This window comes from Toxotes jaculatrix, chromosome 5 (assembly GCF_017976425.1).
Source record: "Toxotes jaculatrix isolate fToxJac2 chromosome 5, fToxJac2.pri, whole genome shotgun sequence".
In the NCBI taxonomy this organism is placed as follows: Eukaryota; Metazoa; Chordata; class Actinopteri; family Toxotidae; genus Toxotes; species Toxotes jaculatrix.
In genome coordinates this window covers 5,571,481-5,588,863 of record NC_054398.1, presented here as the reverse complement: position 1 = coordinate 5,588,863, position 17,383 = coordinate 5,571,481, and the positions used below count along the sequence as shown (strand labels likewise).

At 41.2% G+C, this 17,383-nt stretch overlaps 1 protein-coding gene across 1 annotated transcript; it reads left to right on the top strand.

Moving 5' to 3' along the window:
- The first annotated feature begins 770 nt into the window (after positions 1-770).
- cbln1 (cerebellin 1 precursor) lies at positions 771-16,716 on the top strand. Its single transcript, XM_041038649.1, has 3 exons — positions 771-1,028; positions 2,526-2,645; positions 16,519-16,716. Exons 1-3 carry the CDS (start codon positions 771-773, stop codon positions 16,714-16,716), a joined length of 576 nt encoding a protein of 191 aa, XP_040894583.1.
- Positions 16,717-17,383: the final 667 nt, after the last annotated feature.

Genomic DNA, 17,383 nt, shown 5'->3' with positions numbered 1-17,383 from the left:
GAGGGAGAGAGATGCTAGATAAAATAGAGGGGCGGGGAGGGGGCGGTCGGCACGCAGTGATTGGAAAATATCAAAGACGCGCACGCGCTAATCCGATGATGGGTCTCCGTTACCGGGGGGAGGGAGGGGTGTGTTTATAAAAAAAAAAAAAAAAAAAAGTAGTACCAGGGGCGGGAGCATCTTGAGCTCGCGCGCCGCGTCCCTTCCTCTCGAGCCTTTTGTGTTTGAAACTCTCATATCTCACATATCAATAATTCAAGCGCGCGCGAGAGAGAGCAGACGGAGCTCCCTCCCGCGCGCTATGAGTTCTGCTGCCTCGTCACTCGTCCAGGGCCCCTCCGCACCGCGCGCGACTCCCGCTTTCTGTGTCTCCAAGTGACAGAAAAGCTGCTGAGAAGTGAGGAAAGAGGAGAAGGACAGGTGAAAACCGGGAGCTCGACCGGAAGTACGAGGGTAATAAACTGATTTTCGGAAAAAAAGAAAAAAAGTAGGAGCGAAGCATTAAAAATAAACCGTCTGATTTCCCCTCAAAGAGACTTCGAGAGGAACAAACGAGAGTTTTCTGTAGGCTCACAAAATCCAAGAAAACGGAGTGGCATCTAGTTGTAAAACAAACCTTAAGGTCCATCGGGGAACGCAGGGAAACTCTTTCCGCCGTACTTTTTTTTTTATTTTTATTTTTATTTTTATTTTTATTTTTTTTTTGGAAGGGGAATAGACCCGGTTTGAGGTGTGAAGACGACCGAAGAAGTTCGCCGTTCTGGTTCGGTATGTTGGCGTTTTGCCTGCTCAGCGCCGTGTGGCTCGCGGCGAGCCCGGCCCGCGCTCAGAACGAGACGGAACCAATCGTCCTGGAGGGGAAGTGCCTAGTGGTGTGCGACTCCAACCCGACCTCGGACCCCACGGGCACGGCACTCGGGATCTCGGTGCGCTCGGGCAGCGCCAAGGTGGCGTTTTCCGCAGTCCGGAACACCAACCACGAACCCTCCGAGATGAGCAACCGAACCATGGTCATCTACTTCGATCGGGTAGGAGGCAAAATATCTGCTTTGCTATATTCTACCTATACAATAGCAACACAAAATGAAAGAAACAAAGTTAGTTTTATAATTTTTTTTCTGTCCGTTTTATTTAAATGAATGCCGTAGACCAGCTTACATACGAAGTTTGAGACGGTGTGTGTTTAAATGTGTAGCGTGTATATTGCCTGGTGTGGTAACTCTCCCTCCATGTAGCGGGCACAACTTACCTATCAGTGGACGGAAGCGTAGGCTAGCACACACACACACACACACACACACACACACACACACACACACACACACATGCACACAGGCTTCAGAGACAATATAATGGGCTGTGTTTCATGCACCGAAGACGATTTAATAGCCTCCTCAGATTGTTTCCCTCGGCCCTTTTCTGCGTCTCAAAACAAAACTCCAAACGCTGAATACAGAGTATGTGCAATAAATTCTCAACTTCAATAAAGGGGCATGCTGTGTAAGACTATAAGAGAGTCGGTAAAACCCAAAATCCAGGTTAAATTAGGCGATGGATGTATGCCACAGAGGCTGGACATACGCGCAGCTGCTTCTCGTGCACCTCTGGTAATGGTCTCGTGGACAGCAGGGAGCTGCCCCATTCGAGATAACCAGAAGTGGACTTGAAGTGAATCTGTCTCGGTAACGATTCTTTTTATAGGTAATACATTTCCAAAGTGGCTGAGAAAGAATAGCCTGGTAGGCAAAGGCTTTTGAATATTTCAACTTTTTGAGCTGACAATACGCAATATGGGAACTGACATCTTGCCAAATAATTTAGTAACGGCGGGTCGCGAGGGTGAGGTCCTACCCGCCTGCCGTTAAAGGTTAATTCTCCCTCAAACTGCCGTTCAATTACACGCCATAGTTCGCCTCCATCCATAAAACCAGACATTTGGCTGCAGAAATGCATAATTGAAAATTTCATTTGAAAGACTGATTAAGTTCCCTTTCATTCTCCATAAAGTTTGGGAGTTCTGACAGGGGAAAAGCCCTAGATAAAAGCAGAGAGTTATCCCTCTACATCTACAATCTGAATGTGTGGACCGGGGCCCGAGGGGCCCTTTTGAGTCCTCTATCCAAAAAATAAGGCTATCCTGAAAATTATTCCAAAAAGAAAATGCAGAATAAGGGCTCGTGGGCTGAATTGGTTTCACTCTCTCCTACAAAATGAATCAATTCAATACTAAGCAAACAATGATAAAATTTGTAAGAGTAAATTTTGTCAGAAGGGGACCTTTGTGTGTCTAATTGGAGTCACATGTCACATTAAAATATTTGGGACTGAGTGCTTTTTAACATGCAGACTGTGTCTCCAGTTGTTGTTTGTCAGGATGTCCAAAATAATACATTTTTTATGCACCCATGTGATTTGCAGTGACTTCTGAATGCAAATACTGGCACAGACATATGCCAGATTAAGAAATTTTACCAACAAATTTTTGTCTGTCTGCTTTCTTTCTTTTTCTTTCTTTCTTTCTTTAGGTTCTAGTAAACGTTGGAAGGAATTTTGACGAAGAGAGAAGTAATTTCATCGCGCCGCGCAAAGGGATTTACAGTTTTAACTTCCACGTAGTGAAAGTCTACAACCGCCAAACTATACAGGTAGTGTGTGTTTGTGTGTTTGTCTTTTAATGTGTGCACGTGCATTTGTGTGTCTGTGTGCGCAGCCCACACCACGTGTGCCCCCTCACTGTTTTTCCCCTCATAAAAGTTGAATGTCGTCCACACTGGCAGTCATTTTGTAGATGTTTGAGATGTCTTTCCCTGGAGACAACGACGGAGGCGGGCAGATGAAAGCTAGTCACCCGCCACCCGCCGGCCCAATCATAATTAATCAATACAGGCACAGAGGACAGAGCCAAATGAAGCGCGTGTAGCCGGCAGGAGGACGGGGTGCTGTGGAGAGCGCGAGGAGGGGCGCGTGGCTCCATGCGGCAGCTTTACTTTCAGAACCACGGACAGCGACGTTTCCTCCTCTGTGTCTTTTCATAGAAAGAGGCAGCAGGCAGGCTGAGGTTTTTGGCTATTTGCAAAATTAAAACATTAAGTACATTTTGAACAGAGCAAACAGAGACAGGCATTTTAATTTTCTCTCACATACGCACCGAGATTCACAAACTCACATGGGTTTTATGGGAAAATAATCACTTATTTGTTTCTCACACAGTCACACACACACACACTGCCTGCAGTGTGCCCAATCACAACTCTTCTTTCATCTTGCTAACAACTCATTTTTCTGTCCTATTACTCAGATGCGGTCTCCATATTCTTTTGATGTGTCAGGCGACAGAAATCACTTGAGCAGTCTTAAGCCCATTTCCAGCGTTTAACATGCACATGATGATGCTTTACAAGCCGCACAGCGTTAATTACAATGTATCTCCTGCAAATTAAACTGTTGTGTAATTATGCTGTTGGGTCCCTGGGGCTTTGGCATTACGTTTTTCTACTTATACTTTATTATTGGAGTCTTGAATTAATTAGCATGGCAGCAGCAGTAACGGCAATAACAACAACAAGGAGGGCGGGGGCGAAACGTGAAGGGGAAAAGCTATGTCAAGCTCTGTGTGTACTCCCAGCCATCTTTGTATGACTGAATGCAAATAGACCATGGACGGCAAACACTTGACTCACGGCACTGAGGTAATTAAGTCTGTCATACCATGCAGAACACAATGGTGATAATGCCTGTCACATTACCATTAGTGCTGTTATGTGTGCCAGTTTGCTGTGTTTTTATCGTATAGTTACGAGATACCAATAGCTGCAAAACAGCGAAAGAGGGATTTACAAGCAAAATAAAGAAGCTGTTACTGGCTGACTTTTACAACCATAATCTTTAGGTTAAAGTACAGCACTTACCGGCAAGTCCTGTCCAGTGTAAATCCTCTAAAGCGTTAAACATTTTTAGATAATAACATTTGAAAACTGATTTTGAGTGTTTAGTAAAAGCTTTGTACGGTCACGTTTTTGACACGAAACAGAGAGGTGTAGGTTGTCCTCTCTCCTCTGAGCATCCAACCTGTGTGCTGCTCACCCTCAACCTCTTCCACTCATCCTCCCATCCATCCTGCGCATCTGCTGTGTTGAAAACTCCCACTGTTTGATTGCCTTAGAGGCAGCAACTATGGTGCATGCAGGAGATGAGAGACAGCAGGAAAAGGAGAGTGATGGAGAGTAAATGTAAAACGGTGAGAGGGACAAGGGGAAAGAAAAGAGGTGAAGAGGAATGGGAAGGCCATGGAACAAGGAAAGTGAAGAGAAAATGGGGAATGGAAAGAAACAGAGGGCAAATGGAGAACTAGAGAAAAGGTGGGAGGATTGGAGGGAGGGACAGAAGATAAAAAGAAAAGGAAGGAATTGTATGAAAGATGGAAGGGATAAGTCAGAGAAGAACAATAGGTGGACAGGAGAGAAAGAGAATGAGAGGGTTCAGACAGGATGAAGAAAGGAAGAAGGAAGAAAGCCAGACATCATGAGTAGCTATTGATCAGCAGATGCTGGGTAGATGTACAAAGGGAAGGATAACAGTTAGTCCCGTCTCTCATCAGTCCTTTCCTGTGCAGGGATCTGTCTGTCTATCTGTTAGGGGGTGATGTGGGTGTCAAAACACCACTGAGACCAATGTCTCTATCTCCCTGTGCTTTTTTGCCTAGCAATTAAATCCAAGCATTGCAAATTAAATACAGTATATTCACTGATCTAAAGGGGACTCTATCAGTCTACCTGTAACGCCACCCGAAAGCAATGCCCATACTTCCAATAATGGACAGCTTACTTACATTATTTTTTGAAAATCCCTCACAACATACATATCAAACACTTCCTTTCGTTACAGGATTCAATTTCAAGTGCAACCAGGCTATTTACATTTCTTACATGTGCCACTGCTGCCTATTTGAAATCAAACTGAAACAAATGAATTCCATCTCCCTTAGTGAACATCTTGTACAGTACCTGCAGCTTGGAACAGAGAGCTCACAGATCAGAAAGGCAAACAGATGAGGTGCTGCTGGGATATCAGTACTCGAGGTGTATGAGGGGCTCTCCGGTTTGATTGGTCAATGTTTTAATGCTTCTTTTTCACTGCTTTTTGAAGACTGTAATACTGTATATTGGAAATAATTTGAGGTACTAGACAGGGCTTAACATGCCTTCCACTGAAGCACCTCTTGGCATCTTGAACAAAATCAAAACATAAGCCGGCAGTTTTGTTATTTTTAATCAGTCTGTCAGTGTTAAGTAGATGTTGTTTTAATAAATGAGCACTGAATCCAAATTTCAGAAAGGATTATTAAGAGGAAAAAATCTTTTGGTCAAGATATGTAGAAGAAATTCTGTAGTACTGTTGTTGTATTTTTGCTGTGTGAACGAGTGATATTTTACAGTATTTTGAGCACCCAAGCATTCAGAAGTGGCAGCCATGAAGGCCTCTGGGTAAAGCAGCTCTGTTGGCGTGAAAGCTACAAGGAGCGCATCTAAAATGTGTATTAAGGCCTTTCTGGTTCTGTCATTTTTCCATTGAGAGGAGAAAACCTGGAGGCACTGCTTCAAAGCTGTTGATAGCACACTGTTTCGATAAAGTAAGATTTTACCTTTTACATACTACTTCTTGGGTTGGAAGAACTTATTTCACATTTCGACTCAGAGGAGTTGCATCTGTCTGCAACAAAGCTGAATCCTTTCAACTCTTTCAGTGCTCGCCCGTGTTTGTGCTTTGGTTTCCAAAAAAAACAAATTTTTATTCTCTCACCTGGGTCACCCCGTACGGTAATGAGATATTTCACTCCTGACAAATAGCAAACACTTTGTTTTCAAATACCGTGCAGTACATTCAGAACAGCGAATGCTACCCCTGTTAATTGTACTTTATACTGTTGCAAGAACATTGTAAGTGATATATACGTGATATTCAGCTCATTTCAGTTTACCACAGTTATTCCATGCTGAAATCCAAATGTGTGTTTATGTGTATCTGTGTTGTTGTTAACTACTCATTACTTACTGCACCAGATTCGTCCTGATTTAATTCGTTATTATGCTTGTTTTTTTACACAGTATATGCACAGGTGGTAGAAAGGGGAAATAAATCACCACAGCGTTTCAACATACAGATGAAGAAGGACTTTAAATAGACTTATCAACTGTTCAAAATATCCAACCACCATGTGGGTGGTTGGATATTTTGGCCAAGTGAGAGACCATAGTCACTGATTTCATTTCAAGGCAAGATATCCACTGTTGCTACTGTAGTCTGTTATTAGCTGTCTAAAGAGTTTTGCGTCATTCTGAGGTTTAGATGTGTTCAAATATGACTACATATAGCACAGATATCAGATAGATATCATGTCAGATGTATTTTTCACAGCATATGAAAAACACACAGGCCAGCTAAGTGCATGCAATTTTTGATATATATGTGTAATGTTTTTTTTAATAGCATAATTGTAGATTTTAAAGAATCTACAATAAATGTTCTTGTGTTGAATTGTGTAGTCCTCAGTCACAAAGTGCTTATGCTGTATAAGCACCACTTCATTAAAGTGATGGTGAATTCTGTTTTAAAAACACATACCCTTTTAAAGATTGATATGTGTATAGAACCACTGAGATGAAACTTTACTCAAGCCACATCCCTTCCAGCCGTCCTTAAATATCATCAAACAGTTTATTTAATATAGTCTGATTCCCTGTGCAGCTTTCCACTACAGCCAACAGACTTAAGAGACACTGGCTAAACACAAAAAAGCCATTATGTAGGAACATGGGAAGCAAGCACACACAGACACACACACACACACAAAATATCTATTGTGTTAAGAAGTAACATATATGGTGTGCCAAACAGATCAAAAACTGATTTTTTTAAAATGACATCTCTGTTGGTGTGTTTATTCACTTGGTGTGTTTAACGGTTTCCAGCTGTGAACAAAGTAAAAAAACAAACCTGTTTTATTTTTTAACATGCCTAGTTAACAAATTCAAAGAATGTAAAACCAGACAACCTCCTGCCAACACCAGCACATTTAAGCCGTGGTGATACCTGGATAACATACATCTTGGGGCCAAACATAATTCATCTCTAGTTACCAATTATTCTCATTTTAAAGTCTGCGCCGATCTGTAACGCCTTGCCTCTTCCTGGTATGACCTGTGCCATGTGTTTTGTTTTTTACCAGCTGAAATACATGTGAGTGTATCCTGCCAAGGTCACCTTCACTGGTGGCCAAAATGGTGTGTGAACTAGTGAGGCTGTATGTTTAGAATATAAACAGTACAGTGTGATATTACCTTGCAGTTCTCAGGTGTGGTGGACCACGAGAGATCAGAGTTGTGGGGACTCTAGAGTACAGAATACCTGAATTTGTCTCTGGAAATTGGCAAATCATTTTTGTTAGAGTGAAAACCAAAGAGTGGGACTAGGATCAAAAGAATGTAAAAAAATACTGGGACGTTTCAGTACACTTCCAACGCACTGGAGCGCTGTGTCTGTGGGAAGCGAGTAGCCAGCAGTACGTTGATGTGTTGTGCCATGATGAGAGAGTTATGACCAAAAAAAAAAAAAAAAGAGAAAGAAACACAGTTGTTTTGGCTCAGTGTTCGTCTTATAAGGTGGAGATGCAGGGAAATGAGAGGCAAGTGAAAGCCACATAAATAAACACCTTATCTGTTGCCTTTGAAGCGGTGGCAGGAGAAAGCAGGAGGAAAAGATGCAATAATGGACTTAGTTTGTCAGCAACTGGCCACAGAGACAGTATATCCTGGGAGTTGTCAGGCCTCGCGCACAAACAGTGTATTTTAGCTGCTTGTTTGTGAGCTTGTTTTAAGGGTGGATGTTGACAAAGCAGAGTGGGGTATAGGCCGGGTAATGACTGAGGTAGAGTCATTTTTAGCCATGTCAGTGGGATGGCTCTGTCCATTTGAATTTCTGAGAAAGCGCAGACATTTGTCATTCAACGTGAAACCAACTGACTTTGGTGATCCTCTTACTTTTCCTCCAGTACCACCAGCTGGTCAGAGTTTTCATTTATCTTGTGAAATATCTCAGCACCAAAGTGCCAAAGTTTGGGACAGGTATTCATGGCCCTAGATGAATCTGACAGACTCTGAGGATCCCCCAACTCTTCTTCTAGTGCCACTATGAAGTTGATACACGTTTTTTGTTAAATATTTTGACAACTTTGTCATGAAATTTGGCCCATGTAGCATGTCATACCCCTCCTTGTGTCGTATTTGGCTCTTTATAAATGCCAAGAAATTTTAAAAAAGTATAATTTTCAGATCCCTATAACATATCACATATCCAACAACATCATTAAGAATCCAGGAATGAAGAGCAAATCTTCTCTGTTATATTTTGAAAAACACTCCAAAAGGTCATCTTTCAGCTCATGCCATGCCATTAGTTCTTTTGTCGAATGGGACATTTTAATGGATTTAGTTGGGGCGAGATATTGCGGTAGCCATAGTGCTAACTCGTCCATTAAAATCATCCATTGTCAGAAGTTGAAGGATGTGATTAGGAAAGTATGTAATTCCAAAGTGAAGTATTTTAAGTTGCTGTGTCTCTCTTTTCTGAGGGTGTATGAACGTAATTTATACGTAAATTCATGTGATAATCATCCAAAGGAGAAGCATTTCTGTATGCTTGTACATTGTTTTTGTTTGGTTCACTGATAACAGAGATGAAGCCTCTGATCTTCTGTTTTTACAGTTTATGTCATTGTCGGCACACACATACACACACAAAGACGAGAACACACAGTCTGCAAGCCAGATGCTTGGTTTCATTTTCATCCAATCAACCAGTGCTCAGTCTCCCTCAGTTTGGCAGAACATTACAGAAAGTTGCACTGGTTTGAGCTCATGTGTGAGAGAGGAGGTGTGAGAGAAAGTATTCTTTGAGCATTTATTGTCTTTAAATTGAACAAGATTATTTCAAAGGCCCAAAAGAAGTGAGTCATTAGACATAGTCTAAAAAAAAGTACATCTATATTTCTTGCCAACAGCTTCTTTGGGCCTAAAGTAATGTTTAAATTTCCTCCACAGCCTCAGATCAGTCATTACATGTTACATGTTTGCTACACTCTGTTGAAATCTGAGAAAGGTTTTTGTGGATTTGTAATATTTCTCATACATGGACATTAGCTGTTCAGCCTGACCAAGTATATTAATGAATGCCAAAGTACCGGGCATTTCAATAATGGCAGACATCCGACATCCATTGACCTTATCCAGTTTGCCCAGAACTGCCAAACCTCTTCACAGAGCAGTGCGTGCATATATCATCGTCAGCTCTTGTTAATTCAAATGGCTGTGATGTACTTTAACCTACAGTCCATTTACCATTTGTCTATGTGATCAGAATAGTTGGTTCTGACAAAGCAGCTGGATGCAGCTTTTTGTAGATGACGTGTTGTATGTTGTGTTTATATATTACTTTTTTTTGCCTGTTCTTTTTAACTACCAGCAAACTGATTAAATCGCAGTTTTTAAGTTAGAATACCCGAAGAACAGCCTGTGTGTGTGTTAGAGTTGTGTGTGTTAGAATTGTGTGTGTGTCTACATAGTGAAACTTGCATGCCAGCCTATGTTAACACTGCAGAGAGCAGAGAGAAGTTTGTGATTTCCAACTGCAGCTCAGCCTTCAAGATGAAGTGTTGGTAAAGCATTACTTTTCAGTCAAAATGTTTTTCCCAGTATTATTTTAGAATTGAGGCACTGTCTTTATAATTTGTCCCGTCTTGGTGTTGGATGACCATGTGCTTTTGCTTTGTGCTTTTTTTCTTGCAGATGTAGTCAAGTGCAAATATTTTATGTTTCAGTTAAGTGATTCACTGATGAAATAATCTAATTATATAATAGTTTTTTTGGAGGGTGCAACATGCAAATGCTCTGAAGAATCATAGGTCTTGTTGAAGCTTAACTGACTTATCTTAATTAACTTTCAGCAGTTGGTGTGGTTTTGACATTTGGCAACAGATTCAGAGCTGCATGCTTTGCCTCTCACTAAGAAGAAACATGATGGGTGAAGGCTCTGGCTTCCTCAAATTAATGATGTTGTTCCCCGAGGCAGTATTGATGACGGCTGTTGAAGACTTGCTGAGATTAGTAAGATCTGATCTGGTCTGTAATGTAAATAGTTAAGTAAAGCTCTGACCTTTGCTCTGGTTGCCTCCATCTCTTTGCATCATTTCTGCTTGCTTTTTCAGCCGCTCACAGACTGCTCCCCTTGAAACTCCAATGCCGTGTTTACACAGGAACAAAGCAGATATTGTGTCTAACTTTAGATGCAATCTTTTCATAGCCCAGCTTCAAGCAAGATTTGCCAGTTCCACATGTCACATTTACAGCAAAGGTACATTTTCTTCTGCACACATCACCAGTTTGCTTGACATTAGAAATAGACCTCTATTATTATTTAAATTAGTCTGAAATATGCCTGAACAATCAGACACTACGATCGTGGTGCTATGTGCTTACCTTTGAAAGTTGTTGTGTGAAGCCTCTGTCACCACTGTGCCTAGTTTGGCCAGTTAGAGCCAAAAGTGTGTTTCTGCTGCACCTGATGTCCACAGTTTTTAAAATAAGCCATGAACTGTGTTGCTAACCAACACACAATCAGATGTAATCAGGTAATACCAGTCACACTGTTCAGGCAAACAGAGACTAAGTTCATAAGAGGAGTTGAGAAAAATTTTTGTCTTTTGTCTTTTGTTTGCAGTGGCATTTGAGGCAGTGGGATTAGGGTAACACAATCTGTTGCAGGGTAACATATGCCATATACAGCACCTATCTGGAACAATGTTGGCAGGGGAAACAATGACTTTCTCTGTACAAAATGTAAATAAGTCGTGGATTTAGAGTTGAGTTGCCTTGACAATAACTTATTATCAGTTACTTTAGGTATTTTCTAATGTTGTGTGTGAAAGAATCCTTTGGCTTTCTCTAAACATCCTCTCGATACAATTAACTCAGCACTTATTGTACATTTTCCCCCAGTGCATATGTGTAAATGTTAAGGCGGTGGTAGACCTTATTGTGAAACAGCAATCGGAAGTGGTGGCAGTGCTTGTCAGGTTAGCTACCATAGTGAAATCAACAGCTTGTATTGTTGAGGGTTTGTACTGTTTTGTAAGATGACATGGTGGATGTCTCCGTGCGTTAGAGTTAGACACTTCTGGAGTGCATTCTTTATTTTCCAGGAAACACTTCTTTTCTTGTTGGAGGTTTGCTTTTGCACTGTGCATACCCATTTCCCGAATGACCCCAGATCGACTTTGCCACGAACTTTAGAAAACTTCCACTATAGGAAAGTTGGCCATTTTAAAGACAGGGTGTGTCACAGACCCCAGACAGACACACCATTATGTACGTATCCATCACTATGACTAAGTCTCTGTCTGTGAAGACAGAAAAAAAGAGAAAGTGAAAGAGGAAAAAGGGAAAGAAAGGTGACAAGCAAAGGATTAAGGAGCAACAAGAAAAGGAAAGCAAAGGGAAAGATGTAGAGATGAAAGAAAAAGGGAAAGGAATTGAAAAGAGACAGATGAAAAAAGAAAAAAGATTTGGAGAAAGGGATATATAAAAAAAAAAACCAAGGACAAAAAAACTAGACGAGTACCATTGCCATGTCAAGACAGTCGACTAGACAGGAATGGATGATGCAATAACAGGATGTCATCATGTCGCTGGCATTAAGTGCTGCACTGAGACGTCCGACAATGTCTATTTACATATCGAAAGCTAGATTTTCCATCTCCCCCTTCTCTCCCCTCCAACTTTTTTCTGTCTCTCTTCCTGTCTTTATGCATCCTCTTTCTCTCTCCCCCTTCTCTTTCCCTCGGTTGTCCTCTCTTTCTCTGTGCTACTCAGCCAGTTAATTGGTGCAGTATGCATTAATGAATGCAGATCGATCGAGGTCTGACACGATGCGCAGCCCTATTATCATGCTTTTATATTTATGGCTGGTAATTGTAAGGGTGTATTTGACTGTGTTTGTGCGTGCGTGCGTGCGTGCGTGCGTGCGTGCGTGCGTGCGTGCGTGTGTGTATGTGTGTAAGAGAGATGGGGGAGGACGTGGCAGACAGCTGCAAACAGCCAAACCACCACATTATCTTTATTCACACAGGTGTGTGTTTGAGTGTGTGAATGTGTGGTGGCCATAGTCGCATCCTTCCAAAGTCACTGTCACAGCTTTATTAGACCCATACGTCACTAGCACAGACCACACACTCACCAACATGGCTGTGGCGGGGGGTAGTAGACCAATAAGTAAGAAAGACAAATATTAGGAAAAAAAAACAGAAAGAGCAATTTGAGTTTTACATGTTGACGTTGGCTTTGAAAATAATGTCATTTTTCTTTAAAAATAATCCTTTAAAAGTTTTCTTTAAAGCTGAGTTATTGATAAGGGCTTTCTCGTTGCGGGTGAAAGCACACTCATGATTCTGCAATCTAATCAGGAAAATGTCTTGATCGCAGCAATCATTCTGAAGCACATTTCACTCTAAAGAATGACTTGTAAGCTACTCTACTTTCATGGAAAAATTACTGCAATTTGGTACAATGCCCAAATTAAAAAAAAAAAACAGCTCTACCTGCTTATAGCAGAAATTGCACTTGTATTTTATATTATACATTAAGTCCTGCCTTGGCTCTCACATGCCAAAATCCAAATATCGCACAAACATTTTGGCTCTCTCCGTGAACGGTCCCATCATGTTTTAACAGAGTCAACGTGGCAGTGGTCCACAGCGGACACCTTTTTGCGAAAGCCAAAAAGCCATTATTTTATCTGAGAGATGAGCCTGGCAATATTACAGATTCCAGATCTGAAGGGGGCTTAAGTAAGCAAGACAACAAGAGAATATGTTCAAATAATTGAAAGAAAGAGAGATTGTGTGTGTGTGTTATGTGTATGAATGGAAAAAAAATATGAGCATTTGAGGAAAGGGGGGAAGGTTTGTAAGTGTGAGTTCCACATGAGTGAGTTGGCTGAATGGTTGGGTAGGTCTATCTATCTATCTAGTTGTCTTTCTGTTTTGTCTGTCTCATCTCCCTTCTCCCCATTTATGTCTATTTCATATTATGATCCGGAGGTTAATAAGGCTAACTTAAGGTCTTCGCCTGCACCTCCCCACATACGGTCTTCTTTTTAGCCTGAGTGTCCGTCATCTGTAACGTATGAATATTGAGCTCAGCTTGACATTTTTGGTTGGGGGAGGAAGTACTTGATATTTTTAGACTTGGCCTCCTTTAAGTCTTTCTGCTTGATTTGTGGCAAGAAAGAGTTGAATGTCAGATGAGAATGTAAGTTTGTACATTTACATGTGAATCTGTTTTTTACTTTGTAGTTATTGTAAATTTTATAATTTGGCTCTTTAACATTTGAACACCACTAAAGATTTTAAAGGAATTACTCAGATTGAAAAGTGCTTAAGATTATTCACACACCCACCTTCCATCCTAGTCACACTACTACACTGTCCTTGAAAAGCCTCCGTAAAAGTTTTGTGCCATTTGTTTTTAATTGTGTACTTGGTTCCTTCTCTTATCACCTCTCAAGTATAATCTGGAGCCATGTCAGTTATTAATGATGAATCCAAATTTCACGTTTCTGAAGATGATTATTTGTGCTTGCTTTCCCCCAGTGATTGAAGACTCTTGGAAACACTGTAATGTTTGTAATCAATCAAGACACATACTAATGAAGTAGAGTTTTTACTGTAAGAAGCTCCGCTGGTGTAAAGTAGACACATGGTTGTATTACTGGTTTTAGTGGTTGGCTGAATTCTCCCGGGAGATTGTTGGTTATCTGGAAATACACCAAAAAAATGGTGTTTTGGGTTGCTGTTCAACATAGCTACAGAAGTCAGGCTAACTTTAGGTTTGTTTACCTCAGCAACAGCAGAGAATAATTAAAAGTAGTCTGTGGTGAAGTCTAGTCGACAATTACATTCATTTTGTATGACACAAAAGCGGTTCGCTTCTCAAGGCAGTACAGCCGACAGTGTGCGATGTGTGTCAAAACACCCACGCCTGCTGTTTTCTGTGTAAAGTCTTAATTAGCCGAAAACCTGCTACGAGTACACTTTAAAACTTGCTGACTTTGTGCGACCCCCTTCCCGCCCGTGAATAGCTGTTATGTCCGTATTTTAAAGGCTTGTGACCAGTTGCTGCTGTGTAGTCTGTAGAGCAAGGACAAATGTGGATCAGAAGAGGGAAGGTGAAACTCTCAAACCGAAGATGAATAAACATGTGAGGAGGAGAGCTCTTTTCCCCACTGCACAAGATGTGGGGGTCAGCAGGAGCCAAGTTCAGGTCAGACAGCCAAAACAAAACACTTCAACACCGCCTCAAAAGGCAGTTTGTATGTATGACAAAGCATTTTCTGTCCGCGATGGCTTTAATTAAAACTATATTACAGTAAGACAGCAGTTATTTATACTATGTGAAACTTATTGCATGACAACAAATCTTTTTTTTGTCTGCTAATACTTTTAAACTAATTCTGCCAGTAAAGAATTCACAATTATCAGGTGTGTTATATATTAAATTTGTCCAATTGCTAACATTGCTAATAAGCGTGACAGTACAGGAGAATGCGCCAGTGGTGCACCAATAACACAAGTATAATTATATAGATATGTCAATATATATAGTGAATATATAGCTGTGTTATTATATATAAACAATAGCGTATTAACTCTTTAATCCAATTTGTTGCAGCCTTAATGAACAGAATTTTCAGCATTGTGAAATGTAAATTTTTCCATGACCTGTGCTGTGTTTCCATCCTGATAATTAAAAAAAATAGTTTAAGTAGAGTCTGAGTGTTTTCATCACAGGCTGCCTGTTCAGAGCAACACACACACACACACACACACACGTATATACAGCTTGAGTCGCTATGTTCAGTTTGCTATTAAGAGGAGTGCCGGGCCAAGAGAGCTCTTGACTCTGACAGGCTCTTCATCTCCTGCCCACACACACACACACACACACACACACACACACACACACACACACACACGCACACACACTCACTCTCTCTCCTGACCATCAGGTAGAATGAGGTGGATAAGTATATAATTATGGGATGTTTATGACTGTGTTCCATCACTTAGCAACAGTTTAACAAGTACTTGCTTCCAGGGTGTATAGAAATATTTTGACATATTTAGAGCCCAGGTGTGAATTTGCTTTGGAAATGAATTGAATTAATAAACCCTGTATGTCATGTAGATATTGCAAAGAAACAAATGGATGGATAAAGGAAGTTTGATAAATTACACAAAATGTCCCACGGGCCTCGGGGAAAATCAGTTTTAAGAAACAGTGGAAGGATCACAGGTGGTGGACACAGTATTACAAACATCCATCCAATCACATGCAATTCATCCACCCATTCATCCATTTTCCATACATTGGCTTGCGCAGGGCAGCAATGGACTTGTGCCTGTCCCAGCAAATCAATACAATATAGCTTGATAGAATTTTCATTGAACAGTCCCTTATGTATGATAAGTCTGATGGGATTTGGGACGTGTTTGAACATTTTGGCTGCCTCAGTGTTTTATTTCTCAGACATATTTGTCAGATCAGTGCTTTCTCATCAACAGTTTGTGCTTTTTGCCTCTTTAACCATCTTATACCTTTATAACATTAAAAAAATGACTTAAAATATGAGCCTCAATTTACAAAGCAGTACTCAGAGTTTAGCATATTTTCTCCTTGCTGATTTGCTGGTTTTATAGCACAACCACCTGTAGAACTGCATACAAACTCTGTGCCGTGTCTCTTTTCTTACTGAGATACATTGGGTTTGTTCACAGGTTTTATAAAGTGTGATCCTGCATAAACAGACATTTCCAGGGAGCCCTTGTGTTTCTGCTTTCGCTCAAAAGACAAGTGATGAAAGTTGCTGTCTGGTGTGTATGTTGGCTGGCCTGAGAAGGGAGGGGGGACACATCACTGACAAGTACTTCTCTTTGTAAGACGAAGATGTTATTCCCCTCTGAAACATTTGTTGAGTCAGACACGGTGTGGGTCTGACGGATCTCTCCATGTGTAAAAGTCTCTCTAAGTCTTTGTTAAATTTTCTCCAAGTGGTAATTGAAAAACAGGGAAGTACTCTCTTGATAAATCTATTGATAATGTGCTGACTGCACAGCACAGAGCTGTGCCATGCAAATATAATATTCTGCTGTACTATTATAACAACATGCATCATTTCATGACACTATGTATTTTTAAAATCTTGCAGCTCAACGGGGGACTCTAAAAATATGACGATCTGAATCTTCATGAAAGCACCATCATGATATTGAGGATTCTGTGCATGTTTAGTACCAAATATCCCCACATGTCCCTGCTTGTGTGGGTGACTGTGTGTCTGTCTGTCAGTCTGCCTGTCTCTTTTCCCCCTTTTTCTTTCTGTAAACTGTTTATCCTCTCCCACGTTATCCAGGTGAGCCTGATGCACAACGGCTGGCCGGTGATTTCGGCGTTTGCAGGTGACCAGGATGTGACGCGCGAGGCGGCCAGCAATGGTGTTCTGATCCAGATGGAGAAGGGAGACCGGGCCTACCTCAAACTGGAGAGAGGAAACCTAATGGGAGGATGGAAATACTCCACCTTCTCTGGCTTCCTGGTGTTCCCCATGTAGAGGAAAATGGAGAGGAAGAGGAGGAGCAGGAGGTGGAAATGAATGGAGGAGGAGCTGGTGGAAGATGGAAAGTACGCTGAAGGTGGGGAAAAGGCAGATGGAGGAAGAGGAGGGGCAAGAGAGAGAGAAAAGGACGTGAATAAGATGGAGGAAAAGGAGGAGAAGAAGAAAACAGAAGAGGGAATGTGACAACAGACTTCTGTTTGGGACGCTTCAGAGGGAGGAGGGAAGAGGAAGGATGAGAGATGTTAGAGAGATGACACACAGAACGATTAAACGGGGGTAAAATGAGAAGAATTATGGAGCCTGTACATAAGAGTGTGTGGCCACCTTCTTCACTTCCCTTCCTCCTTTCATCCATCCATTCATTCATCCTTTTCCTCTCTTTTCTCTGTGGCTTGACTGCAGCTTTGGACAGCCAAAACTTTTTTATTCTCTGCTGAAAAGACGCAATTGATCATTTATATGTTCCAGAGTGTTCTAAAGCCCGAGTGTAAGCCTCCCCTCCCTCCCTCCACATTCACCATTCAATCATTAATTCATCAATCTCCATCAACATAAGCTTTGAAGAATGTTTCTCCAAGAACTGCTCCCATCAGCTTCCATTTACTGTGGCCATATTTGTAGTCGTTTTTTTTTCTTATGCTTTACATAAACTGCACTGATT

Excerpts from the sequence above, each read along its gene's own strand:
- cbln1 (XM_041038649.1), top strand. The coding sequence starts at position 771 with ATGTTGGCGTTTTGCCTGCTCAGCGCCGTGTGGCTCGCGGCGAGCCCG. Across the intron at positions 1,029-2,525 it reads TGGTCATCTACTTCGATCGG|GTTCTAGTAAACGTTGGAAG; the intron begins GTAGGAGGCAAA and ends TTCTTTCTTTAG. Across the intron at positions 2,646-16,518 it reads ACAACCGCCAAACTATACAG|GTGAGCCTGATGCACAACGG; the intron begins GTAGTGTGTGTT and ends CACGTTATCCAG.